General features: G+C 45.0%; 1 protein-coding gene and 1 long non-coding RNA gene across 4 annotated transcripts; one reads left to right on the top strand and one right to left on the bottom strand.

Moving 5' to 3' along the window:
* Nucleotides 1–7,293: 7,293 nt before the first annotated feature.
* LOC121002247 lies at nucleotides 7,294–25,996 on the top strand. The gene is made up of 3 exons (XR_005779264.1): nucleotides 7,294–7,619; nucleotides 18,434–18,436; nucleotides 25,985–25,996. It is a non-coding gene; the product is annotated as an uncharacterized LOC121002247 (long non-coding RNA).
* HNRNPA2B1 (heterogeneous nuclear ribonucleoprotein A2/B1) lies at nucleotides 13,594–24,012 on the bottom strand. Of its 3 annotated transcripts, XR_005779263.1 has the most exons (12): nucleotides 23,843–24,010; nucleotides 23,387–23,497; nucleotides 20,371–20,517; nucleotides 20,081–20,291; nucleotides 19,885–19,986; nucleotides 19,718–19,795; nucleotides 18,618–18,680; nucleotides 17,354–17,476; nucleotides 17,151–17,276; nucleotides 16,509–16,597; nucleotides 15,198–15,306; nucleotides 13,594–13,773 (listed from the first exon to the last, which is right to left on the bottom strand). XR_005779263.1 is itself a non-coding variant. In XM_040433618.1 (11 exons), exons 1-10 carry the CDS (start codon nucleotides 23,846–23,848, stop codon nucleotides 16,527–16,529), a joined length of 1,017 nt encoding a protein of 338 aa, XP_040289552.1. In that variant the 5' UTR covers nucleotides 23,849–24,012; the 3' UTR covers nucleotides 15,666–16,335; nucleotides 16,509–16,526. The 3 variants fall into 3 exon arrangements, 2 of the variants coding, with proteins under 2 accessions (XP_040289552.1, XP_040289551.1); XM_040433618.1 differs by lacking the exons at nucleotides 13,594–13,773; nucleotides 15,198–15,306 and adding an exon at nucleotides 15,666–16,335 and having other exon boundaries at nucleotides 17,375–17,476; nucleotides 23,843–24,012; XM_040433617.1 differs by lacking the exons at nucleotides 13,594–13,773; nucleotides 15,198–15,306 and adding an exon at nucleotides 15,666–16,335.
* Nucleotides 25,997–27,020: the final 1,024 nt, after the last annotated feature.

Below are 27,020 nucleotides of genomic sequence, written 5' to 3'. Positions count from 1 at the left end.
ATACATAGTAATACCTCCAAAAATAGTTATTACTTTACATTCCCCATATGTCTACTTCATGTTTGGATCATTTTGGGAATACCATTTTAGTTTTTGGGGACATTACAAGGCTTAGAAGTTTAGAAGCAAACCCAATTTATAAGGACCAGTTCAGGTCTGAAGTCACTTTGTGAGGCTTACATAATAGAAACCACCCAAGAATGACCCCGTTCTAGAAACTACACCCCTCAAGGTATTCAAAACTGATTTTAGAAACATCATTAACCCTTTAGGTGCTCCACAAGAGTTATTGGCAAATGGAGATGAAATTTCAGAATTTAAATTTTTTGCCAAATTTTCCATTTTAATCAATTTTTTCCACTAACAAAGCAAGGGTTACCAGCCAAACAAAACTATATATTTATTGCCCTGACTCTGCAGTTTACAGAAACACCCCATATGTGGTCGTACACTACTGTGTACGGCAGGGCGTAGAGGGAAAGGAGCGCCGTGTGGTTTTTGGAAGGCAGATTTTGATGGACTGGTTTATTTACACCATGTCCCATTTGAAGCCCCCCTACAGTAGAAACTCCCTAAAAGTGACCCCATTTTGGAAACTACGGGATAAGGTGGCGGTTTTCTTGGGACTATTTTAAGGGTACATATGATTTTTTGTTGCTCTATATTATATTATTGTGAGGTAAGGTTACCAAAAATAGAAATTCTGAAATTTCATCTCCATTTGCCATAAACTGTTGAGGAACACCTAAAGGGTTAATAAAGTTTGTAAAATCAGTTTTGAATACCTTGAGGGGTGTAGTTTCTTAGAGGGGGTCACTTTTATGGAGTTTCTACTCTAGGGGTGCATCAGGGGTTCTTCAAATGGGACATGGTGTCAAAAAAAAAGGTCCTCAAAATCTGCCTTCCAGAAACCATATGTCGTTCCTTTCCTTTTGCGCCCTGCCGTTTGGTCATACAGCAGTTTATGACCACATATGGGGCGTTTCTGTAAACTGCAGAATCAGGGTAATAAATATTAAGTTTTGTTTGGCTGTTAACCCTTGCTTTGTTACTGGAAAAAATTTATTAAAATGGAGAATATGCCAAAAATAGCTGTTTTGGCAACGTTTTAAAAAATTTTTTTGGGGACCGTGTTAATCTGGGGGGTTAGGTTATGGGGTATTTTTATAGAGAAGATTCTTACAGACGCGGCAATACCTAATATGTCAACTTTTTTACATTTATTTAGGTTTTACACTATATTATCCTTTTATAAACAAAAAAATAACATTTTAGTATCTTCATAGTCTAAGAGTCCGTTTTTTTTTTTTTTTTAGCCGATTATCTTAGGTAGGAGCTCATTTTTTGCGGGATTTGGGGTGGTTTTATTGGCACTATTTTGGGGGCTATATGACTTTTTGATCGCTTGCTATTACACTTTTTGTTATGTAAAGCGACAAAAAATACCTTTTTTTGCACTTTTTTTTGACTGTGTTAATCTGGGCAGTTAGGTCATGGGGTATTTTTATAGAGGAGATTCTTATGGACGCAGCGATACCTAATATGTCAACTTTTTTTATTTAGTTTAGTTTTACTAAATATCATTTTTTGGGGAAATTTTTTTTGGGGTGTCTCAAGTCTAAATTGGGGAAGGTGATTATAAATTTAGTACTCCATGGAAGTGTGGTACTCCCTGAAGCAACCAATAATGCAGAGGCCCGGATTATCGGGGCACGTGTCACACTGAGTGGTGGTGTCCTTTCGTATCCCCCTCCTGTGACACACTCTGCACCTTTTTTGGGTTCGTCCCTTATTTCCAGTATGGGGGACCACACCTGGAAAGTGTTGGCCAGGGACGATTCAGGCGCCTCCAGTTCCCGAGGTACTCTCGTCTGCTCTTTCCCGGTCAGAAAAGATCAGGGCCTTGAGGACTGCCTCATAGAACTGAAGGAATGTCCCTGTGTTGCCAGCGCTCTGGGACAGTACAAAAGAGTTGTACAAGGCAACCTGCACCAAGTAGACCGCAACTTTTTTGTACCATGCCCGGGTTTTGCGCATGGCGTTATATGGCTTGAGGACTTGATCAGAGAGGTCAACTCCTCCCATATACCGATTGTAGTCGACGATACAATTGGGCTTGAGGACCATTGCCGCGGTACCTCGCACAGGGACAGGGGTGATGCCGTTACCGTGAATTGTGGACAGTACAAGGACATCCCTCTTGTCCTTTTATCTGACCATCAGTAAGGGCACAGGTCTCACCCCTGGGGATAGAGGGGGTAGGTAGGGAGGCCGCGCTGATTTTTCCACACGGTCCCACAAGCGTTATTGAGTGTGTGTGGGGGGGGGGGCACGGATGTTCGCGAATTCTGCCCTACAGCTAAAAAAATTACGAAAAAATAACAAAAAATAAATAAAAAAAAGGGTAAAAAAAAAAGAAAGTTACAAATGCGCTGTACGGTGGGGTGGACGATGCGCTAACAGTGGCCGGACGCAAAGAGTGCCGGCCATAAGCAGTGCATGCAAAAAAAAACAACTTGCGTCGAAAAAAAAAGTGCGTGGGGGAGGGGGGGCTGCAACCCGGAAACTCAGCAAACCGCAGGTCTGAATTGACCTACTGTTTGCTGCGATTGCCGACATGGGGGGGGGGGGGGGGGTCACAGGACCCCCCTGGGCATTGTCCCACGGTGCCTGCTGATTGATTTCAGCAGGTACCAGGTTCCGATCACCGCCCGCCCTGCGGCAGTGATTGGAACTACACATGTACCAGTACGTCATGTGTCCTTAAAGGGATTCTGTCATGAGATTTGAGCCCTATATGCTAAACATATGGCCAGGTCCATACTAATAACATGAATCCTAAACTGCCCTTATTAAACCTGCTTGTGGCTCTATTAGCCCAAAAAACTGTTTTTTATAAGCTGTTACTCACCTACCTAAGGTGCCCAAGGGGTTTTACGTTAACCCAGGGTGCCCGCCCGCACCCCTCGCCGTCTGGTGCCCAGCGCCGCCTTCCTCATCTCAGCCCCGCCTCCGCAATCCTCCCGTCCCTCTGCTAGATCCGGCACCTGCGCACTAGGCTCAGCCTGATGCGCCGCGGACTCCTGGCAGCGGCTTCGTTGAGCGAGGAGGGGGAGACAAAGGTCTTATAGAAGGATGCATTCTTGATGCTGCCAACAAGAAACATTTAATCTAAGGATGGTCTGCTAATTTGGCATCAAAGAAATAACCTAAAGCAGCTACTTGAACTTTTAACATAGCTGTCTTAAGATTCCTATCTAGCCCTGTTTGTAAAAACTCCAAAATCTTTGGAATTTCAGGAGGCTTGAAGGGGTCTGGGTTAAACCCTAAGAAGGCTGAAAAGATCTTACAAATTTTATAATATTTTCATGCAGTGACTGCCTTCCTACTCTTCTCATAGTGGAGACTACTTTAGCGGATAATCCTCTCCCCGACCAGACTCCCCTTTCAAAATTCCCCGAGAGATGGCGAATTTTTGGGTTGGGATGAACTATTGGGCCCTGAAAAAGCAGATCTCCCCTCAATGGAAGGGTCCACGGTGTTTCCACTGACATTCTTAGCAGACTGGAGTACCAAGATCTCTTTGGCCACCTTGGGACTATCAAGATAACCAAGGCCCTCTCTCTATTTTCTTAAGCAACTGGGGAATAAGGCAAAAAGGAGGGAAGACATATCCTAGCTCCTGACTCCAATCCTGTGCTAGCCTGTCTATTGTCAACAGGTCATCCAAATGGTTGAGGGAGTAAAACCTCTCCACCTTTCTGTTGGCTCTTGAGGCAAAAAGGTCCACTGTAGGAGGACCGTAACTCTGGACTATCTGTAAAAAAATGTCCTTGTTTAGGCACCATTCTCCTTGTCTTAGAGAAACTCGACTTAGTAAGTCCGCTATGATGTTCTCCTTCCTCTTCAGATGCACTGCTGACAGAAAAAGCCTGCTTTCCTCTGCTATCTGAAAGATATTCTGACATAGGAATAGAAGGGATGGGATAGTTGTTCCTCCCTGATGGTTTATGTAGGCCACTGTTGTAGAGTTGTCTGAATAGAAGACAATCTTCCTGTGTTCTACCTCTGGTATTCCAAACCTCAGTGCCATTTCTACTGCCTTTAATTCTTTGAAATTGGAGGATGTCTTCCTCATGTTCAAATCCCATGTCCCCTGCCAGCACCTGTTCTGGGAGTGGGCTCCCCAACCCCAAGGGCTGGCGTCTGTATTAATTATGATTGAGTTAAGAAATGTCCAGGGCATCCCTGGTGACAGGTTCTCTTGAATCGTCCACCACAGCAGGGAGAGTCTTGTTTTTGAGGAAAGATGGAAACTCTGATCCAAGGAATAAGGGGAGCTATCCCATGATCTTAGGATGTTTGCTTGCAGCTCTCTTGACTGAATCTGTGCATAAGGTACTGCAGGGATTGCTGCTGTCATCTGCCTGAGTACCGTCATCGCTTCCCTGAAAGTACACTGGTAGAAAAGGAACACTGACCATACATGTTCCCTGATTGATTATTTTCTTGAAAGCGGAAGAAAGCTTCTTTGCAGATGGGAATCCAGCTGAATCCACAGAAAAGTACAAACGTGCGAAGGAGTCAGACATGATTTTTTCCAGTTTATCCTCCATCCTAAATTTTCTAAAAGGGAGCAAAAGAATCTTATATCTTTTTCTAGTTTTTCTTTTGATCGGGAGATTATTAAAAAATCATCTAGATAAGGTACTAAAGTAATTCCGGACAGTAATTCCGCTATTTCTGCTATTATTTTGGTAAAGACTCTGGGAGCCTGAGAGACCCCAAAGGGTAGTGCTTTGTATTGGAGATGCAGTAACTCTTCCCAGACCGCTGTTCTCAAATACTTTTGGGAGGACGCATGAATAGGAACATGATAAAATGCATCCTCCAAATCCAAGCTCGCCATTCAGCAATCTTAGAAGAGGAGATTCTCAGTTGACTTTATCTCCATCCGAAACTTTTTGCAAATCAGGGATCTGTTTAATTTCCATAGATTGAAAATCACTCTGAATTTCCCATTTGTTTGTTTTTTATACCAAAAATAGCAGGGAATAGAACCCCTTTCCCCTTTCTGTCTTGGGGATCGGGCAGACAACCCCTTTGTCTAAGAGGGAGAAAACTTCCAATTCCAAGGCTTTTCTCTTGTCCGGGTTTTTGGGACAGGCTCTCTGAGCAAAAAGATTTTGTGGGTGAGAAAGGAATTCCAGACGGAATCCATTTTCTATCACACCTAGGACCCATTTGTTATGAGAGACTGCCTTCCAGGCTGGGAGGAAAAGGGACAGCCTTCCCCCCACCTGAGACCTGGTGTCATTGTTGTCTGTCCTTTGGGCGACTGTCCTGGGGCTTGAACAAAAAAAAAAAAGATCTTTTAGGAAATCTATCCTTATCTCTCCTGTCACTCTGTCTACCCCTCTGTCTTTTAAAACTGTCTTTGGCTTTACGAAAAAAAATTTTTTTTTGAGGAACTGGAAACCCCCTTCTTTCTATCTGAGGCCTTCTTTAGGATGTCATCAAGGGAAGAAAACAAACTAGATCCTTCACAGGGAAGAAAGCAGAGTCTAGATTTGGAATCCTGATCCCCCTTCCATGATTTGAGCCAAATAGCCCATCTAGCAGCTGCTCTAGCGGAAAAATGGATCGCACCAGTAGAAGCGTCCGCCAGGAAGGCTGCAGCTTTGTAAAAGGTAGGGAGGGAAGCTAATAATTTCTCTCTAGGTTTTTTGTCCCTAATATGAGTCTCCAGTTGATCTACCCATAGTCTTAAGGATCTAGAGACCCAAGAGGCGGCAATCGCTGGCCTAAGACAAGTTAAAGCAGACTCCCTAGCACGTCTAAGATAGACGTCTGCTTTCTTATCTAAAGGGTGCGCTAAATAACCCAAATCATCAAAAGGTAGAGCCGATCTTTTAGCTATATTTGCTACTCGAGCATCTATGGTGGGAACTTTATCCCATATTCCTGCTACAGATTCTTCAAATGGATATTTCCTCTTTACTGAATTAGGATGGAAAAATTTCCTGTCAGGATTTTTCCATTCCTTTTTGATAAGGGCTTCCATATTTTTATGAACAGGGAAAGCTCTATGCTTTTTAGGGCCGAGACCTTCGAAAACTTGGTCAGCAATAGATTTATGTTGTTTTATGTTCTCTAATTGCATGGTGGCTTTAACGGCTTTCAATAAAGGCTCGGTATCTTCCAGTGGAAAAAAAAAGACATCCCCGCTGAGTTCTCTCTGAAGAGAAAGAATCCTCTGATAGGGCCTGGCTGGATTCTCTATCCTCTTCTTCATCAGAAAAATCTTAATCGGGGTCCTTAATATAAGCAGACTTGTCTGGAGACCCTGGACGACCCTGACCAAGTGATTTTATAGACTCTTTAACTTCTGAGCCCTCATATTTCTAGTTAAGCTGAGAGACTCTTCCATAACCAACTTATCTATACATGCTTGACATAGTGGCTTAACATAAGAGCCTGCTAAGACTGTTCTACATGCTCCACACTCTTTATGTTTAGTCTTTCCAGACGATTTTCTAGGTGTTTTTGCTGCCTATAACAATAAAGCAAAAAAAAATAAAAACATTTATTAGGAGAGGATAAATCTCGCCAAAAGCGGTCAAGCTTCCCCCCCTCCTCAGGACCAATATCGGGCTTGCAGGGTCGGCACGTCCTGTATCACCTGGTTCCGACATGCTGGTGGAAACTCAGATCCTGCACAGCACTGTGTGCATCCAAGGCTGGCTGTCTTCTCCTGCTGCCGATTTACAGTCAGGTCCATAAAAATTGGGACATTGACACAATTCTGAAATTTTTGGCTCTATACACCACAATGGATTTGAAATGAAACGAACAAGATGTGCTTTAACTGCAGACTGTCAGCTTTAATTTGAGGGTATTTACATCCAAATCAGGTGAACAGTTTGCATATGTGCCTCCCACTTGTTAAGGGGCCAAAAGTAATAGGACATAATATTCATAAATCAAACTTTCACTTTTTAATACGTGGTTGCAAATCCTTTGCAGTCAATTACAGCCTGAAGTCTGGAACGTATATACATCACCAGGGATGAAACCCAGCGTCTGGTGATGTATATACGTTCCAGACTTCAGGCTGTAATTGACTGCCAGGCCTCTACTGCAACTGTCTTCAGTTCCTGCTTGTTCTTGGGCATTTTCCCTTCAGTTTTGTCTGGATTCAGGTCAGGAGATTGACTTGGCCATTGCATAACATTCCGCTTCTTTCCCTTAAAGGGGTTATCCCATCTTAAACAATGGGGGCATATCGCTAGGATATGCCCCCATTGTCTGATAGGTGAGGGTCCCACCTCAGGGACCCGCACCTACAAGGAGAACGGAGCCAGGGAGAGTTGTGGCTGGAGTAACCCAGGGTTTCCTGGGGTCCATCCACCATTAGGCGCAGCTCCCCGCCTCTTCCACTGAAGTGAACGGGAGCGCACCGCACACATGCGCAGCCACCGCTCCCATTCATTTCTATGGGGCCGACGGAAATAGCCGAGCCAGCGCTCGGCTATTTTCGGCGGCTCCATAGAAATGAATGAAGGGTGGCTGCGCATGCGCAGTGCACCCTCCTCCACTTTCTCTGCTCCGTTATCCTTGTAGGTGTGGGTCCCAGAGGTGGGACCCGCACCTATCAGACAATGGGGGCATATCCTAGCGATATGCCCCCATTGTCTAAGATGGGATAACCCCTTTAAAAAACTTTTTGGTTGCTTTTGCAGTATGCTTTGGGTCATTGTCCATCTGCACTGTGAAGCGCCGTCCAATGAGTTCTGAATCATTTGGCTGAATATGAGCAGATAATATTGCCCGAAACACTTCAGAATTCATCCTGCTGCTTTTGTCAGCAGTCACATGATCAATAAATACAAGAGAACGAGTTCCATTGGCAGCCATACATGCCCACGCCATGACACTACCACCACCATGCTTCACTGATGAGGTGGTATGCTTAGGATCATGAGCAGTTCCTTTCCTTCTCCATACTCTTCTCTTCACATAACTCTGGTACAAGTTGATCTTGGTCTCTTCTGTCCATAGGATGTTGTTCCAGAACTGTGAAGGCTTTTTTAGATGTTTTTCCTGTTTTTGAGGCTCACCAATGGTTTACATCTTGTGGTGAACCCTCTGTATTCACTCTGGTGAAGTCTTATCTTGATTGTTGACTTTGACACACATACACCTACCTCCTGGAGAGTGTTCTTGATCTGGCCAACTGTTGTGAAGGGTGTTTTCTTCACCAGGGAAAGAATTCTTCGGTCATCCACCACAGTTGTTTTCTGTGGTCTTCCGGGTCTTTTGATGTTGCCGAGCTCACCGCTGCGTTCCTTATTTTTGCTATCTCTCTGATGGGTTTGTTTTGTTTTTTTTCAGCCTAATGATGGCTTGCTTCACTGATAGTGACAGCTCTTTGGATCTCATCTTGAGAGCTGACAGCAACAGATTCCAAATAGCACACTTGAAATGAACACTGGACCTTTTATCTGCTCATTGTAATTGGAATAATGAGGGAATAACACACACCTGGCCATGGAACAGCTGAGAATCCAATTGTCCCATTACTTTTGGTTCCTTAAAGGGGACCTGTCACCAGGATTTTGTGCATAGAGCTGGGGACATGGGCTGCTAGATGGCCGCTAGCACATCTGCAATACCCAGTCCCCATAGCTCTCTGTGCTTTTGTGTTAAAAAAAAACGTTTTGATCCATATGCAAATGAACCTGATATGAGTCCTGTGTCCGGAGATGAGTCCAATTTTCTGAGCGCAGCACCGCCCCGCGTCCTCCGAATCTCCTCGCTGGCTGACGTCACAGAGCTGGAGCGCCGAAATCTCGCAATGCGCGAGCTAGCGCATGCGCAGTGTCGGCATCAGCACAGGGAACGAACTACGCATGCGCTATCTCGCGCATCGCAAGATTTCGGCGCTCCAGCTCTGTGACGTCAGCCAGCAAGGAGGAGATTCGGAGGACGCGGGGCGGTGCTGGGCTCAGAAAATTGGACTCATCTCCGGACACAGGACTCATATCAGGTTCATTTGCATATGGATCAAAACGGTTTTTTAACACAATAAAAGCACAGAGAGCTATGGGGACTGGGTATTGTGGATGTGCTAGCGGCCATCTAGAAACCCATGTCCTCAGCTCTATGCACAAAATCCTGGTGACAGGTTCCCTTTAACAAGTGGGAGGCACATATGCAAACTGTTGTAATCCCTACACCGTTCACCTGATTTGGATGTAAATACCCTCAATCAAAGCTGACAGTCTGCAGTTAAAGCACATCTTGTTCGTTCATTTCAAATCCATTGTGGTGGTGTTAGAGCCAAAAATGTTAGAATTGTGTCGATGTCCCAATATTTATGGACCTGGCTGTATATACCGCGCCTTGGCTCCTTTAAACCCAGAGAACGCCTAATCCATGCTTAAGCATGCACAGAATGCTGAGGAAAACGCTCAGCCATCTTGGAAGCGGTACGCCGGGCATCCCGCAGCAACAGACCGGGAACCGCCTAAACACGGCCACAGCGGATCCCCGTAAGGCTAGGGGGGATGCAGAAGGAAGAAACAGGCTCAGGCAATGGCTCCCCAAGGAGACCGACGCTGCCAGGGATAGGTCCCTTCACGGTAGGGTAAACCCGGACCTCCCCAGTCCCCGAAGGTGAGAACCGAAAAAAGAGCCAGAGCGCCTCAGGTACCTCCTATCTGGAGGACAGGAAACCTGAACTGAGGTGTGGTGGGGGTGTGAACCTTTTTATCTTCTCAGGTTCCGTGTCCTGGATGGGAGGTCCTGGTTGCATGGGTGAGGGGAAAATACTAGTTTTTTTTTTTTTTTCATGAGACAGCAACTATAAATGAATGGGCCTTCAGGTAGAACAGACTGCACACTCTCTCCATCCATGTGTGGTTCGTTGTCAGTGTTCAGGTTTAGGGCTCATGCACACAACCGTTAGCTGTTTTGTGATCTGCAAAACACGGATACCAACAGCGTGCATTCTGTGGAACAGAATGGCCATCCCCTAATAGAACAGTCCTATTCTTGTCTGTAAAATCGACAAGAATAGGACATGTTCCACTTTTTTGTGCTCTGCATCTGATGTAAAAATGCTGATTCAGACCAAAAATACACTTGTGTGCATGAACCATGAAATAGGCGTAAGTGCTGTTGTGTTTGGAGAAAATCCTATTAACTGCACCTTTGTAGGTTAGGTTGCCTTCACCTGCAGCAGATTCTGTTCCATACCCATGTACAGGACTTGCAGAAATCCATGCAGATGAATGACAGATTTTCAGAAAGTGGTTGTTTATCTACTGCTGAATCCACATTCAAAGATCAACAGTAGAGATGAGCGAATTACATATTTTGAAATTCGTTCACACTTCATTTACTGGTAAAAAAAAATGAATTACGTTATGGATTCCATTACCATGGACCATAATGCAATTCTATGACAGAATGCATTTAGAGGCATTCCGTCATAATAGAAGTCTATGGGCTGCAAAACAGATCTTTCCCGTTTCCGTTATGCAGGAGAGGACTCCACTGTATAACGGACACGGGACGGATCTGTTTTGCAGCCCATAGACTTCTATCATGACGGAATGCCTCTGAGGCAACTTTCACACTAGCGGCAGGACGGATCCGACAGGCTGTTCACCCGGTCGGATCCGTCCTGCCGCCGCTCCGTCCCCATTGACTATAATGGGGATGGGGGCGGAGCTCCGGCACAGCACGGCAGTTCGCGGTGAGAGGCCGCCGGACTAAAAAGTCAGACATGCAGTACTTTTAGTCCAGCAGCCTTTCGCCTGCACTGCTGTGTGGCGCTGGAGCTCCGCCCCCATTATAGTCAATGGGGATGGAGCGGCGGTCCGGTGAAATAGCGGCAGGACAGATCCGACAGGGTGAACAGACTGTCGAATCCGTCCTGCCGCTAGTGTTAAAGTAGCCTAAAGCGTTATGGTCTGTGGTAACAGAATCCATAACACAATTCACCTTTTACCAGTAAAAAAATCTCATTTCAAAATATGTAATTCGCTCATCTCCACTGTTGACCTTTGAATTCCACATTCAAAGATCAGAGATGAGCGAATTACATATTTTGAAATGCGTTCACTGGTAAGAGGTGAATTTATGTTTCATTCATCAGCAGTAGATAAACAACCACTTTCCGCTGCAGAATTTTTTTTGCTGAAAATCCACATGAACACAGCATGTAAAATGCAGTAAAAACTAGACAAAATATGCACTAATTATCCTGTTTTTTGTGTGCAGATTTTCTACATATTTTTATGTAGATTTGTTGATAATCATGTGGGTAGGAGATAAAAGGGGTATTCCGATTGGTTAAAGGTAACAACCACAGCACATGGGCTGCAAATCCACACCATTAGGGCCCATTCACACGTCCGTAACATGTTTTGCGGATCCGCAAAACATGCACAGCGGCAATGTGCGTTCCGCATTTTGCGGACCGCACATTTCCAGCACTAATAGAATATGCCTACAATAGGACATGTTCTATTTTTTTCGGGAATGGAATTGTGGACCTGGAAGTGCGGGTCCGCAATTCCGTGTGCTGCCCCATAGAAATGAATGGATCCGCAATTCCGTTCCGCAAAATGTGGAACAAAATTGCGGACGTGTGAAAGGACCCTTAAGGGGTTGTTCACATGTCGTTTTTTTACTGTATGTAAAACAGATATGTTTAGACATACAGTAAAAATTTTAAATGGAATTGTGTTAATGTATACGTTTGACAAATGTGCATAGGTTTCACTACTTGTGTCTGTAAAAACTGTACATGTAATAAATTGAAACGTATTGTTTTACGTTTCAATCTGTCTCATTCGCTGCAATGTTACAATATATACACCTTTCTCTTTTTTTGCATGATAGAAAAAGTATGGTATGCTAAACTATTCAGTCCGGGGGGGGGGGACCTTTTTGCCCAATATTTTTTATTCCTTTACAACCTTCCTGTTGTACAGCAAGAACAAGACATGAACAGCCCCTAACATGCTGATTTTAAAATCCTCACCAGTTCAATTTGTTCATGTACAAAAACAAAAACAACAGTATGCATGAGAATTGTAAAATCCTATTAACTTTACTGTTGCTGTATTACCCATTTCCTAATCACCAAGATACGCTGCTCTCTTCAAAATCTTTTTTTTGAATATTTATTTCCATCTGGGGAATTTTTGGCATACCCACAAGAAATGCCATAAAATGTCCAATAGGTCCAGGTAACATTTCCAAAAATGAAACCTATAGAAAAGTCATAGGGATCCTGTACTAAGGCCCCTTTCACACAGGCGAGTATTCCGCACGGATGCGATGCGTGCAACGCATTGCACCCGCACTGAATACCGACTCATTCATTTCTATGGGGCTGTTCACATAAGCAGTGATTTTCACGCATCACTTGTGCGTTGCGTGAAAATCGCAGCATGCTCTATATTCTGCGTTTTTCACGCAACGCAGGCCCCATAGAAGTGAATAGGGTTGCGTGAAAATCGCAAGCATCCGCAAGCAAGTGCGGATGCGGTGCGATTTTCACGCACGGTTGCTAGGAGACGATCGGGATGGAGACCCGATCATTATTATTTTCCCTTATAACATGGTTATAATGGAAAATAGCATTCTGAATACAGAATGCTTAGTAAAATAGCGCTGAAGGGGTTAAAAAGAAATAAATAATTAACTCACCTTAGTCCACTTGATCGCGATGCCCGGCATCTCCTTCTGTCTCCTTTACTGAACGGGACCTGTGGTGAGCATTCATTACAGGTCAAGGACCTGTGGTGACGTCACTCCGGTCATCACATGATTCTTCACCATGGTGATGGATCATGTGATGACCGGAGTGACGTCACCACAGGTCCTTGACCTGTAATGAATGCTCACCACAGGTCCCGTTCAGTAAAGGAGACAGAAGGAGATGCCGGGCATCGCGATCAAGTGGACTAAGGTGAGTTAATTATTTATTTCTTTTTAACCCCTTCAGCGCTATTTTACTAAGCATTCTGTTTTCAGAATGCTATTATTTTTCCTTATAACTATGTTATAAGGGGAAATAATACATTCTACAGAACACCTAACCCAAGCCCAAACGTCTGTGAAGAAGTTCAGGTTTGGGTACCAAACGCACATTTTCCCGCAACGCACGTGTGAGAGGCCTAATACATTCCTATGGAAATAAGTCTTCAGGCAAGTCTTCAGTTTTTTGGGCTGGAGATAAAACTGTAGCATGTTTTATCTTTTGCCTGATCTGTTTTTTTGACTGAACTGAAGACATCCTGAACAGACTGCTCTCCATTCAGAATGCATGGGGATATACCTGATCAGTTCATTTCCAGTATTGAGCCCCTAGGACGGAACTCTATGCCGGAAAAGAAAAACGCTAGTGTGAAAGTACCCCAAGAGTGGTAAAGCATAAGCGAGAAGGGACATAACTGCTTTTGTGCACCAGAAAAATCTATGTTTATAGCACTCTACAAGCAATTAGCCATTTGCATGGGAATGCTAGACACTAAGATTCTGCAGATACACTTTATTCACACAAAGATCAATAAATAGATAAGTAAATTATCTTTATTTACAGATTTATAAAAAAATAAAAAATACATACAATTTAAATATTTCAAAATAGAAACTTTTAAAATAGTTAATTTCATAGAAATTGGCCGAAAATCACTCCAGTAAATTATCTGAGCTTCAGATCTTCAAATGCAATGTTACCTGCTCCAGAATCACCTGTTGGAAAAAAAAAACAGTTAATCATTGTGTTACAATGGAAACTAGGGGCCACTAGTCCCGTCCCTCCGTGACCAGATAACTGACCTTGGCGCAATTCCTGCTAAAGTCATTTTGTGCAACATTCTCCTACAGCAAGGTTGGCATGGAATACGATTCTGGCATCTAAACTGTCTAATGGCAAATGCAGAAGTCCTGTGGATCACCTGTTGTAGATGGCATGAAACGGCCCTGTAAATTTACCCAGCGTGAATTCTAAAACCTTCAACATAATTTCTGATGCAGATTTTCACTTTTCACTGGTGAAATCTGAAATCCACAGAGCAATTTATTTACCAATAGTTGGTGGCACAACCCACCAGTGGCTTTTACCACTACGTGAGCACCTACCGTAAATGGGAATAACCTTCTGTTTACACTGTTGGAGGGTGGATATACTTGGAGCCTTTTCAAATGTGTTGGGCAGACTGACAATGCCCCTAAATGTAGTGCACTGCGTTTTTGGACATGGTTCTTGCATATAAGTGAGGTTTTACCAAGCAATACAAGCTTTAGAAGGTTCAGGCTAAACATGGGACAAGCCTTTTCCTTTAACCCATGGCTGACAGCAGAGGATCCTGATGTGGTAACTGCTCCCCATCCCCTGTGTAATGGAGCTGGGCAATTTCAGAAAATTAGCATCTGAACTTCAAAATGCCGGTCAGATTCAGCTGGGGGGGGGGGGGGGGGGGGGAAGGGGGGGAGGCTCATGTCCATCTATTTGCATGCATACATAGCTCAGCTGATAAGTTTTTTTTAAGAGTTGTGAAACTTTCTTATTTAGCAAATTTGACATTTGGGAAAAGGAGGGCTTCTCTTGACCACAACCTGGCCCATTATGGAAAAGTATAAGGCTACTTTCACACCTGCGTTAGGTCTGGTATCTGCACAGACGGATCCACACCTATAATGCAAACGCTTGTATTCGTTCAGAACGGATCCGTTTGCATTATGAAGAACAAAGTCAAAACGGATCCGTCCTGACTTACATTGAAAGTCAATGGGGGACGGATCAGTTTTCAATTGCACCATATTGTGTCAGTGAAAACGGATCCGCTCCCATTGACTTACAGTGTAAGTCAGGACGGATCCGTTTGGCTCCGCATCCAGAGAGGAAAGGAGGTGGAACGGAGGCAAACTGATGCATTCTGAACGGATCCTTATCCATTCAGAATGCATTGGGGCTGAACTGATCAGTTTTAGATCCCTGAAACGGATCTCAAACGGAATTCAAAACGCCAGTGTGAAAGTAGCCTAACTCTGGAACAGAACCTCAGATCAACAAAAGAAAAGCAACACCTATAGCGAGGACGCTGGCAACAGACTCCCCTCAAGGGTTTAAAAGCTTATCAGAATAAAAGACATGCTGCCAAATGAATATTTACCAGTAACATCCGGTAGGAATTGCAGAAGTCTGGACCACATTCACGCTTTCAATGGTTTAAACGTCCGTAGTTCAGTCTGTCAGACTGCTTGTCCATTTTCAAGGCACTGCTAGAATTCCAGCAAGAGAAAAACCGCACTAAGAATCTTGCAGATGATATGTTAGTAGATAAGTATTTTAAAAAAAGTGAGAAATTATGGTGAAAAGCTAGAGCATTTACTATTCTGTAGACTCATTTGTCTGTTTTAAATGAAAGAAAATAAGATCTTACCTACAGAGGTTTAACTGAAGCTTAGCACTACTTTGCTCTACCCCCTCAGCCTTCGTAGACATCCTTAAATCTAGTGTAGCACAAAACTTTTTCCAGAACTTTAGCTCAGCGTTAAAAAACTGAACTTAGAGGTCGCTCTCAAGGCTTCTCTTGAACTAGACCTGTGTCTCTGGGTTGAGTAACTCGCTGGACATATCGCCTTTAACTTGCCATGGAAGAAGCAGCTTCATCTAAAAGATCTGAACAGGAGCTTCTCTTTGCAGAGATCCCCTTCGTTATCTAAATACTTTCTCCTTACGACTTGCAAAACACAAGACACTTAATAGAACGGTAACATGACACTCATTGCTATTCCTTTCCTTGTTGCAAAAGAGGCATACATCTAGAGACAAAGTTTTCCTTTCGAATTATTTTATTAAATGAAAGTGTACAACAGCTTAACTATACACACACTGAAATTTAAAAGGAAAAAATAAAGTCTCATATTACACCATGATCCTGGCTAGTTTTGAACCGTTCAGAAATCTTAAAAAAAAAGCTTCACGTTACCTGTAACTTAAAAATTGAACATTATAAAAAAGGAATGCTGCTGCACTCTTTACAAAGACCACTACAAATAAACAATTAAAAACCTATTAAACTGTCTCAAAAGGCATATTTTACAGTCCTTCCTCCATTGTAAGGTAAAGTATTTAAATATAATCCAATCCATTCACAAAATGGCTCTCTGCATCTGCTCTGGTGTCTTCTGTCATATCACTGCATGTTCTATGCATGACTGAGATAATGACTCCTTAAACTTTGTAATCTCGATAACCTGCCGCTGATACCTCTGGGCTCTCATCCTCTCCTATTTATACAGTGAAGCCTGTTTCAACAGAAGTAAAGAGTAAAAAGAATAGGTTATGATACGATCCATCTAGCCAGTTAAAGACAATACTATCCTGATAAGCTTGGCCTGTAGCTAACTGAATGTGCTCATAAAAAAGAAAGAAAAAAGAAAACGTACAGCTACAGCACCCAGTTAGTAAGCTCACATACCCAGAAGGAGTCTGGAAATTAGTATCGGTTTCTTCCTCCATATCCACCCCCACTACCGCCTCCACTGCCGCTTCCTGGACCATAGTTTCCTGGGGAGAGGAAAAAATAAAAAAAAAAAAAAAAAAAGCAAAAGTTAGAACACTTAAATATGGTCAAATCCACACTACCGGAGCCACACACATTAGATAAATGTCAGCCAAACACCAATTTTGGCAGGGCTGGTCACCATATTTTTACAGTGGTGTCTCAACTCCTGTTGTCAGAAGACAGGGCATGGAAGGCATAGGCATAAAACATTAGACCGACGGTCATTTGTTGAACATGTACTCCAGGAAATGCGTACATTAGGCTCCATTAGTCAGTATACTTTTGGCCTCTGTCTGGCTTATATATGGCAACAAAAAAATAATAAAATTTGAAAAAAGCAGCAGACTGCCATCTAGAGGGTTCTGAACAGCGCACATGACAGGGGCTGTATTGGATACGTTTCTCTTTAGTGAGTCTCCAATCCCAATGAATGTGCTTTATGTTCCCCATCTGCCATTGTAAGTAACACTATGAACTGTGTTCACACACCCAAACGGTGCCCCAAAATTCATTTTCTTAGAAGAAAGGTGACAATCACAAATATTTGGATCTTACCACCACCATATGGTCCTCCCATGCTCCTGCTGCCACCAAAATTACCACCACTCTTCATTGGGCCATAATTTGAAGACTGTTGGTTGTAGTTGCCAAATTCATTATAGTTTCCACCACCATAGTTGCCTAAGGCGACAATCAAGAGTCAGGCACAAGCTTCACTCCATGAAAAACATAAATAAGCATTAGGACTGTCACATTACCTCCACCATAGTTGTCATAACCTCCACCATATCCGCCACCTTGATTTCCATAGCCTGGACCACCACCACCACCATATCCACCTCGTCCACCACCATATCCTGGTCCTCCACCAAAGTTTCCACCTGAAGGAACAAATTTAACATATGTGGTTAGGAAATTGACCTTGCACTCAAAACATTTCGAGGATATGTGGAACCACATAAAATTAAGAACAAGGGGTGTTTCTTTTAACCTTGTGCACCAGTCACGGTTATCCACAGTGAGCCATCTGTATACCATACATAGTATAAATTGAACATAATCAGCATACAAAAACAAGATCTCAAACCTTACCATCCACAGTTACTTTATGTACATTGGGAGACTACAGGCAAACATTGTCAGAATAGTTTACAGCGTAACCCACAAGCATTCATCCTGCTTAGGGATCATGCACACAGAGGCTGTGCGGCCATCCCTTGCATTGCGAGATAGAAAAATTAGCGAGATAGAAAAATTTTAAAATTAAAAAAAAGTTTATTTAACTTTAAAAAAAAAAAAAAAAGCATTTTATGAGGATATTCTCTTTAAAGGGGTTGTCCAAGTTATATTTATTGATGACCTATCCTCAGGATAGGTAATCAATTTCAGATCGGCAGGGGTCCGACAACCCCGCCGATCAGCTGTTAGAGGAGGAGGTCCGCGCAGTGCCAGCGCTGCCTCCCCTTCACGGTTTACCTTCTCGCCGTTGCATCTGCAGCGGTGAGCAGGTGTAATTACACCCAAGCCGTCTCATTCATTTCAATGGTGCGGATCGATGTATAGGAGCGATTCACATCTGGCTAATTTGCTGCCAAAGTTTCTGCAACTTTCCAGTCATCTAAATGGGGCTGTCAGAAAACAAAGTACTTGATGCAAAAACAACTACATTAGGATAAATGGCAAAAAATTTCAGATGTTTGTAACAGATCTGCTGCGTGTAAATATATCCCGATAGAGCTTTATTACAAGCAATAAAATGGTTATACCCATCTCTCAAAAATATGCAGCTATAACTGCAAGACTGGTACAAGTGAATGGAGAAGGCTGTGCACGCACAGCTCGTTCTCCATTTACAATGGGGGACCACTGTTCTTGAGATAGTAGCGGGTCCTAGAAGAGGGACCTGCCCCTATCAAACATTTATGGCATATTGATGTGCCATAAATATACAATTACGAATACCCAGGCACCAATAACGTTTGAAAAGCTATATCTCTATATTAGTTTAGCCAGAAAACTTACCTCCTTGACCACCACCATACCCGTTGTATCCGTCACCATATCCACGACCACCACCATAGCTATCTATCATAATAAAAAAATAAAAAATTGCTTTACAAATAAATATCAACTGTTCAATCATTTTAACTGCTAAATAAAGATGCAGTCTTGTAGGGGTTTTATGGGTTAACGATATCTATGACCAACCACAGTAGAACAGAAAATGGAGCCAGGCGCAACTCTATTCTGTCATGGTGATGTAATGTTACTGCAGCTCAGACACTACACAGAACGGACCTGTACTTAAAAGCTTCATTCTGCGATTTAATATTGATGATCTATCCTAATCACCATATCCATAATGACGTCTCATCAGGGAAAGAGCCATTTTTATTATCTCTTCTGCAGTAAACAGAGGACCTGGCTGAGAAGTTACTGAGCCTGCGCGGCATCACACTATGCACATAACTTGACTTCACTGGATAGTTTTTTCCACAGCATGTAAATGGCAAACATGCTTCATTTATTTATTATCCATCATCATTCCTTCAATGGTGAGAACTCCTTAGGCTGGGTTCAGACCTGAGCGTATTTGATATGCGCGTTTAAGTCCATGCGCGTATTACGCGCGTTTGTGTGATTAACAGCAGTGTCCTATGGCTGCAAACGCGCGACAAAACGCCCCAAAGAAGCTCAAGAACTTTGAGCGTAGGGCGTTTTTCAGTGCGTTCAAACGCGCTGTAAAACGCTCAAGTGAGAACCAGGGCCATAGGGAAGCATTGGTTTTCATGTGTTGAGCGTTTTACAGCGCGTTCAAACGCGCTGTAAAACGCTCAAGTGTGAGCCCAGCCTTAAGGCTCCATTCACACATCTGCAATTGTGTGGTACGGGTGTGGACCCATTCATTCTCTATGGGGACAGAATGGATGCGGACAGCTCACTATGTGTGCCGCCGATCTTCCGGTCCACGGCTCCGAAAAATAAAAAAAATAATAAATAAGTAGAACATGTCCTATTCTTGTCCACAATTGTGGACAAGAATAGGCATTCCTATGGAGGTGCCGGACGGGTGTATCCTTATACACAAACACTACTACAACTATAGATCTAGTGTAACATACCAGAACCTCCTCTGAAGTTGCTGCCAGGTCCTGGACCAAAGTTTCCACCACCTCGTGAATCACCAAATCCAAAGTTACCTACAAGAATAAATACAGATTTAGAAAAAGCTCTAAAGCATAAAGACCACCCATACAATTACATATTTATGGACATCCAGAAAACATACCTCCCCTGCTACTCCTTGTGTTCTGCACTTCATTCATTTCTTGTCTTGACAAAGCCTTCCTTACTTCTGCGTTGTGTCCGTTTATGGTGTGATACTTTTGCACTACAAGAAGAAAAAAATTTCAACTTTAGCTTGATATTCTCAGAAATATTCCACCTTTAAGAAAAATATAAACCGCACAGAACAGTCGACTTACAGACAATTTTGTCGACAGGATCGTGGTCATCGAATGTCACAAAGCCAAAGCCTCTCTTTTTACCAGACTGTTTGTCTGTAATAATTTCAATGGTTTCAATTTTTCCATATTCTTCAAAGTACTCCCTAAGGTGATGTTCCTCAGTGTCTTCCTTGATACCACCAACAAAAAGTTTCTTCACTGTAACATGGGCACCAGGCTTAGCAGATTCCTGGGAAAGAAAACTTCAGTTAGACAACCCAATAAAACAGAAGACAGTCAATGAATCATAAAAGCATCCCTGTAATTACCTCTCGTGCAACAGCACGCTTCGGCTCTACAACTCTTCCATCAATAGAATGTGGCCGGGCGGACATCGCAGCGTCAACCTCATCCATAGACGAGAAAGTCACAAATCCAAAGCCCCTGGATCTTTTGCTTGAAGGGTCCCTCATAACCTGAGGTGAGGAAAATAAATTCACATAACAGATCGTGACCAGTCAAGATCCCAGTGATTGGGCCACCTGCCATCCTGCAGATGGCCCCATCGACTTTGTGATTTTTAACAAAGAAGTCTATGTGAAACCAATGCAAACAGGCACCCTTCAATTTGTATCTGTGTTTGTGTATTACTTAAATGGAGTGGATGATGGGAACATGTGAACCCAGAGATGAAACTTCAGAAAATAGGTCATATGAATGCACGAAAACGTGTCATTGCTCACTATTCCCTTACAAAATAATTGGGCAATAGTCAAGGCTTTGCCACTACAGCATCGGCCTCAGCAAGGAAAAAAATTGCAAGGGCTTGTCCACATCAGTGCAGCTTTCCATATATCTGTTCTATCAATTACAGTCTGGACGATCTATACAAACAGAAGCCGCACAGTTTCTCTACAGAGAACAACGCTGATGTGAACAAGCCTTAATTGGAAAGAGACGGACTGAGGCAGGTCAGGGGCGACGCTACACACAGTAAAGCCTTCCCCTGCAGGAAAAATGCGGTATTGCATGCATTGCCATCCAGTCAACTGGACAGGTCAGATTCGCTCAGTGATGGCACTTTAGCCAACAGACGAGGGTTCTCTCCGACACCCCAATACCAAAGGTAACAAGAATATACAAGATAAGGAGTAGTCAGCATGGATCACCATTGTACAAGGCTGTGATGGCTAACCTCCGGCACTCCAGCTGTGGTAAAACTACGACTCCTAAAGCCTCATGCAGACGTCCGTGGAACACTGTCCGCGATATACCGGACTGGCATTGCAGGAGCACACTGCATCATTGGTTGCCATGACGCCGTGCGCTCCTGGAATGCCAGTCCGGTATCTCACAGACCGTGTTCCACGGACATCTGCGCGGGGCTTTAGATGCACACTTGCTTGGCTGCACTCAGAACTCCATAGAAATGCAGCATGCTGGGAGTCGTAGTTTCACCACAGCTGGACGTTCGGGTACTTGCTGGAATCCAACAATCTGTATGCAAACGGACAACATTTGTAGACTGATCCGGATACGTCTCACAAATGCATTGCAATACTGGATCCGTTTCTCGAGTTGTCATCCGGAAAACGGGAACACTTGGGACCGGATCAGGCATTAAAGGGAGAATTTTTTTCTTTGTAGTATATATTGGAGGCGTGGCGATCTCCTTGGAGTCATTGCACACCTGACCAGTTAATCTGTCCTTGAGGCTGGTTTTAAAGTCAGTATAAAACTGAGTCTGCTTGTATAGAACCTACCATTAGCCATCTGGCTCCAGGAGAAGTATATGGTAGGTTCAGCATGCATGTTGGTACTTGCATCCCTGGATCCGATGAAAGCTGTAATGGCACCGGACGGGGTTACAAGCAAAGTGTACTTGGCTTGCATGCTGACCTGCATTCCCTGGATTTTATGTGGCTGTCATGGCCCATGAACAGGTAGGAACAAGAGTTAGGGACCACTCATGAGACAGCCTTGACGCGGTGAGTGGCTTACTATGCTTTGGCCAAAATATAAACCAATGTCTCATCCAGCATGGAGGGCAGAGTGCTGGATGTAGTGTGCGATCACATTTGCATTTTCCATTAAAGGGAACCTGTCACCAGTATTTTGTGCATAGAGCTGAGGACATGGGCTGCTAGATCGCCGCTAGCACATCCACAATACCCAGTCCCCATAGCTCTGTGTGCTTTTATTGTGTTAAAAAACAGTTTTGATCCATATGCAAATGAACCTGATATGAGTCCTGTGTCCGGAGAGGAGTCCAATTTTCTGAGCCCAGCACCGCCCCGCGTCCTCCGAATCTCCTCGCTGGCTGACGTCACAGAGCTGGAGCGCTGAAATCTTGCGATGCTCGAGCTAGCGCATGCGCAGTGTCTGCATCATGTTCATTCCCTGTACTGGCATCAGCACAGGGAACGAACTACGCATGCGCTAGCTCACGCATCACGAGATTTCGGCGCACCAGCTCTGTGACGTCAGCCGGCAAGGAGGAGATTTGGAGGACGCGGGGCGGTGCTGGGCTCCTTGACGCTTGACTCATCTCCGGACACAGGACTCATATCAGGTTCATTTGCATATGGATCAAAACTGTTTTTTAACACATTAAAAGCACAGAGAGCTATGGGGACTGGGTATTGCGGATGTGCTAGCGGCCACCTAGCAGCCCATGTCCCCAGCTCTATGCACAAAATCCTGGTGACAGGTTCCCTTTAATGCATTTCAATGGAGAATAAGCCGATTCCGGCAAGTGGTCTGGATTTTCTCAGTTCAAAAACCGTACAGTGACTAAACTGAAGACATCCTGAATGGATTTGCTCTCCATTCAGAATGCATTGGGATAAGGGTCCATTCACACGTCCGTATGTGTTTTGAGGATTGGCAAAACATGGTGCGTTCCGCATTTTGCGGACCACACATCGCCGAGACTCTCATAGAAAATGCCTTTTGTCCGCAATTGCGCATCCGCAAATGCAGACAGCAGATTCTGGCCCCCATTAAAAATGAATGGGCCCGCACCTGTTCCGCAAGATTGTGGAACAGATGCGGACGTGTGAATGGACCCTAAAACTGATCAGTTTTTTTAATGGTATTGAGCCCCTAGGACAGAACTCAATGCCAGAAAAGATTAGCGCTAGTGTGAAAGTACCGTCAGCCATCACTGGTACAAGGCATCACATAACTGCACTGAAGGCATGCCGCTCTATTGTCTGGTAAAAGATGCCACGGAACCAAGATGGCAGATGTGACGGGTGAATACTGGTGACAGCTAGCGTCCCCTCCAGGCCACGTTCTGTGGTGGTCTACTGCACTAAGACCCCCACTGAGGCCAGCACTCACCACACAGTCCGTCAGCTTCCCCCATTGTTCATAGTATTTCCGGAGACTGTCTTCTGTCGTTTCAAAGCTGAGCCCGCCGATGAACAGTTTGCGGAATTGTTCCTTTTCCCTCTGCAAAAAATATAAAAGGAGGTTACTTCATATACCAAGACCTCATCCAGATTATAAAAATAGTAAAACGTGAACACCCTGTTTCTTCACATTACAGCGATCAGGGGGGTGAGGGAGCGGAAGGACGGCCGCCATCACGGCTCTCTGAGGCAGGGAAGACAAGATGGCGGCCGGGGCGACGGAAAGAAGAAGACCCTTCCACCGGCCGCCCTCCACACACGTAGTCCGCTCCCGGCCCCGAGCTCATTCTCTCACCTCCACAGCCATGACGCGTCTAACAAAGGGCGCGCAGCCAAACGGAGGAAACACAGTAATAACAGCCACAGAAGTCCAGCGACCACTTACCTCCATGACTGACCGGACGTACACAAACCGGGATATAAATAAGAAAAGTAAAATAAATTAACGGTGAAAACGACACGACCGCTTGTCCCGAGCGACGGCTCAGCGTTAATGGCGATGGCGACCGGCGCAGCCTCCTTCCAGAACTTTCCCTAGCCAGCGCCTAGCCACGCCCTCCGACGTCACGAAGTCGTGTGGGCAAAACCAATGGCGAGCGACGGGCTCTCCCGGAGACAAGGGCAGTGGGCGGGACCTAACCGCGGCGCTTCTGACTCCTGCTCGTTGTAATGACAATGCTGGAACAGCAGGAGTCGCGCAATTGGCGTAACACAGCGTCTGGTGAATGGAGGCTGCGGGGTCTGGTGCCGCCGGCTGCTCTGTGAATCAGGTTACGCCCTAAGGAAACAAGAAGACCGGTCGATGCTAGTCCGTGGGGGGAGGTGGGATTCTAGGAAGGCGAGGAATGGGGGATTGCACTCGTCCATTGTCTGAGGCTGGAAAATGGGAATGTATAATAATATTAATAATACATCATTAGTGGTGTTATGTCCCAGTAATGGCTTTTTTCTATGATGGAAACTATATTATAGTAATATGTACTAATATATATGTACTGATATCAGGGAAATCACCGTAATATGTACTAATATAAATGTATATGTACTAATATAAAGATATATGTACTAATATCAGGGATATCACCGTAATATGTACTAATATAAATGTATATGTACTAATATAAAGATATATGTACTAATATCAGAGATATCACCGTAATATGTACTAATATAAAGATATATGTACTAATATCAGGGATATCATTGTAATATGTACTAATATAAATAAGGAGATTTTTGTGAAACTCACCTGTAAAATCTTTTTCTCGTAATTTCCATTGGGGGACACAGACCATGGGTATAGCTTAGAGATATTACTAGGAGGGACACTATGCAAAAAAAGAAGCTCCTCCTCCTCGGGCTATACCCCCAGGCACCTCCAGGAGAACTTCAGTCGTTGCAAAAGCAGTAGGAGAAGGAGAACGGAAACAAAACATTATGGAAACCATCACACAGCACACCCTAAGGCGTAAACCAAAAAAGGGGGCGGGAGCTGTGTCCCCCAATGGAAATTACGAGAAAAAGATTTTACAGGTGAGTTTCACAAAAATCTCCTTTTCTCGTTCATTCCATTGGGGGACACAGACCATGGGACGTCCCAAAGCAGTCCATGGGGTGGGAAAAAAGAACAAATCCAACACCGCCAGGAATAAACGTCCAGTAGTCAAACCGGAACCACAGCCTGCAATACCCTGCGCCCAAGAGCAGCATCAGCCGAGGCCAGAGAGTGTAACTGATAAAACTTTGTGAAAGTATGTAAGGACGACCAAGTGGCCGCCTTACACAACTGGGAAACGGATGCGCGATTGCGTCTAGCCCAGGAAGCACCCACTGCCCTTGTGGAGTGAGCGGTAATCCGCGACGGCGGAACGTGGCCGCGAGCGCGATATGCCGCAGCAATAGCGGAACGGATCCACCGCGCCACGGTGACCTTGGAAGCCGCCAGGCCCTTACGGGACCCTTCAGGAATCACAAAGAGAGAGTCTGAACGCCGGAAGGAAGCGGTAGCCCCCAGGTACACCTTCAGGGCCCTGACGACGTCCAGGGAGTGGAGAGCACCTTCCTTGGGGTTCACCGGAGAAGGACAAAAAGAGGGCAGGACAAGATCCTCGTTAAGGTGGAAGGGAGAAACCACCTTGGGCAAAAAAGAAGGCACCGGCCTGAGCACCACCTTATCCTGGTGAAAGACCAGAAAAGGTTCCCGGCAGGAAAGTGCGGCCAGCTCCGAAACTCGCCTGATGGAGGTTATGGCCACCAGAAAAACTACCTTCCAGGTGAGTAAAACCAGAGAGATCTCCCTCAGAGGTTCAAAAGGCGCCGCCTGAAGGGCGCGCAGAACCAAGTTGAGATCCCAGGGGGGCAAGGGAGGCACATACGGAGGAACCGAATGCGCCACCCCCTGCAGGAAGGTTTTTACAGGTCTCAAAAAGGCAATGGACCTCTGAAAAAAGATAGCCAAAGCAGAAACCTGACCCTTTAAAGAACTGAGCGACAGACCCATGTCGAGGCCGGACTGGAGAAAAGACAGCACCACTGGGACAGAGAAACGTAGGGGCGAGTAGCCCGATTTCTCACAAAACACCAGGAAGGCCTTCCAGGTGCGATAATAGATTCGTGAAGAAGCCGGCTTTCGAGCCCTGATCATGGTTCTTACCACCGCATCAGAGAAGCCTCTCTTCCTCAGGATGGCGGTCTCAACAGCCACGCCGTTAAACGCAGCTGCCGTGAATTCTGGTGGAAGAGCGGCCCCTGAGACAAGAGATCCTCTCTGTCGGGCAGAGGCCGCGGGACGTCCGCCAACATACGAGCGACGCTGGAGAACCAGGCGCGACGAGGCCAATCCGGAGCGACGAGAATGGTTGGTATCCCCTCCGCCTCGATCTTGCGCAGCACCTTCGGCAACAGAGGAATCGGAGGGAAGACGTAAAGGAGGCTGAACCGCTGCCATGGAAATACCAGCGCGTCCACCCCGTCCGCCCGTGGGTCTCGAGCGCGGGCAAGATACACCGGCACCTTGTGGTTGAGCCGGGAAGCCATCAAATCTACGTCCGGACGGCCCCATCGGTGGCAGATGTCCTCGAACACCTCCGGATGGAGAGACCACTCTCCCGGATCCACCTTGGTGCGACTCAGAAAATCCGCCGTCCAATTGTCGACTCCCGGGATGTACACTGCCGACAATACTGGAACATGAGACTCCGCCCATAAGAGGATCCTCGCTACTTCCCGCATTACTGCCCGACTGCGAGTCCCGCCCTGATGGTTGACATAAGCCACAGCCGTGGCATTGTCCGACTGAACCCGCACCGGGCGAGTCGCCAGGAGAGGAGTCCAATGGGAGAGGGAGTGGAAAATCGCCCTCAATTCCAAAACGTTTATCGGGAGACGGGATTCCTCCGTCGACCAGACACCCTGAACTGTGAGGTTCCGGAGAACACCTCCCCAACCGATGAGGCTGGCGTCGGTGGTGACTATCGTCCAGGAGAACGGAAGGAAGGACTTTCCTGACGATAGGTTCAGGGGAGACTGCCACCAAGGGAGAGACGCTCGAACTTGCCGGGACA

Source organism: Bufo bufo, chromosome 5 (genome assembly GCF_905171765.1).
Source record: "Bufo bufo chromosome 5, aBufBuf1.1, whole genome shotgun sequence".
Classification (NCBI taxonomy): domain Eukaryota; kingdom Metazoa; phylum Chordata; class Amphibia; order Anura; family Bufonidae; genus Bufo; species Bufo bufo.
The sequence above is the reverse complement of the archived record's forward strand: the minus strand, read 5'-3'. Positions and strand labels throughout refer to the sequence as shown.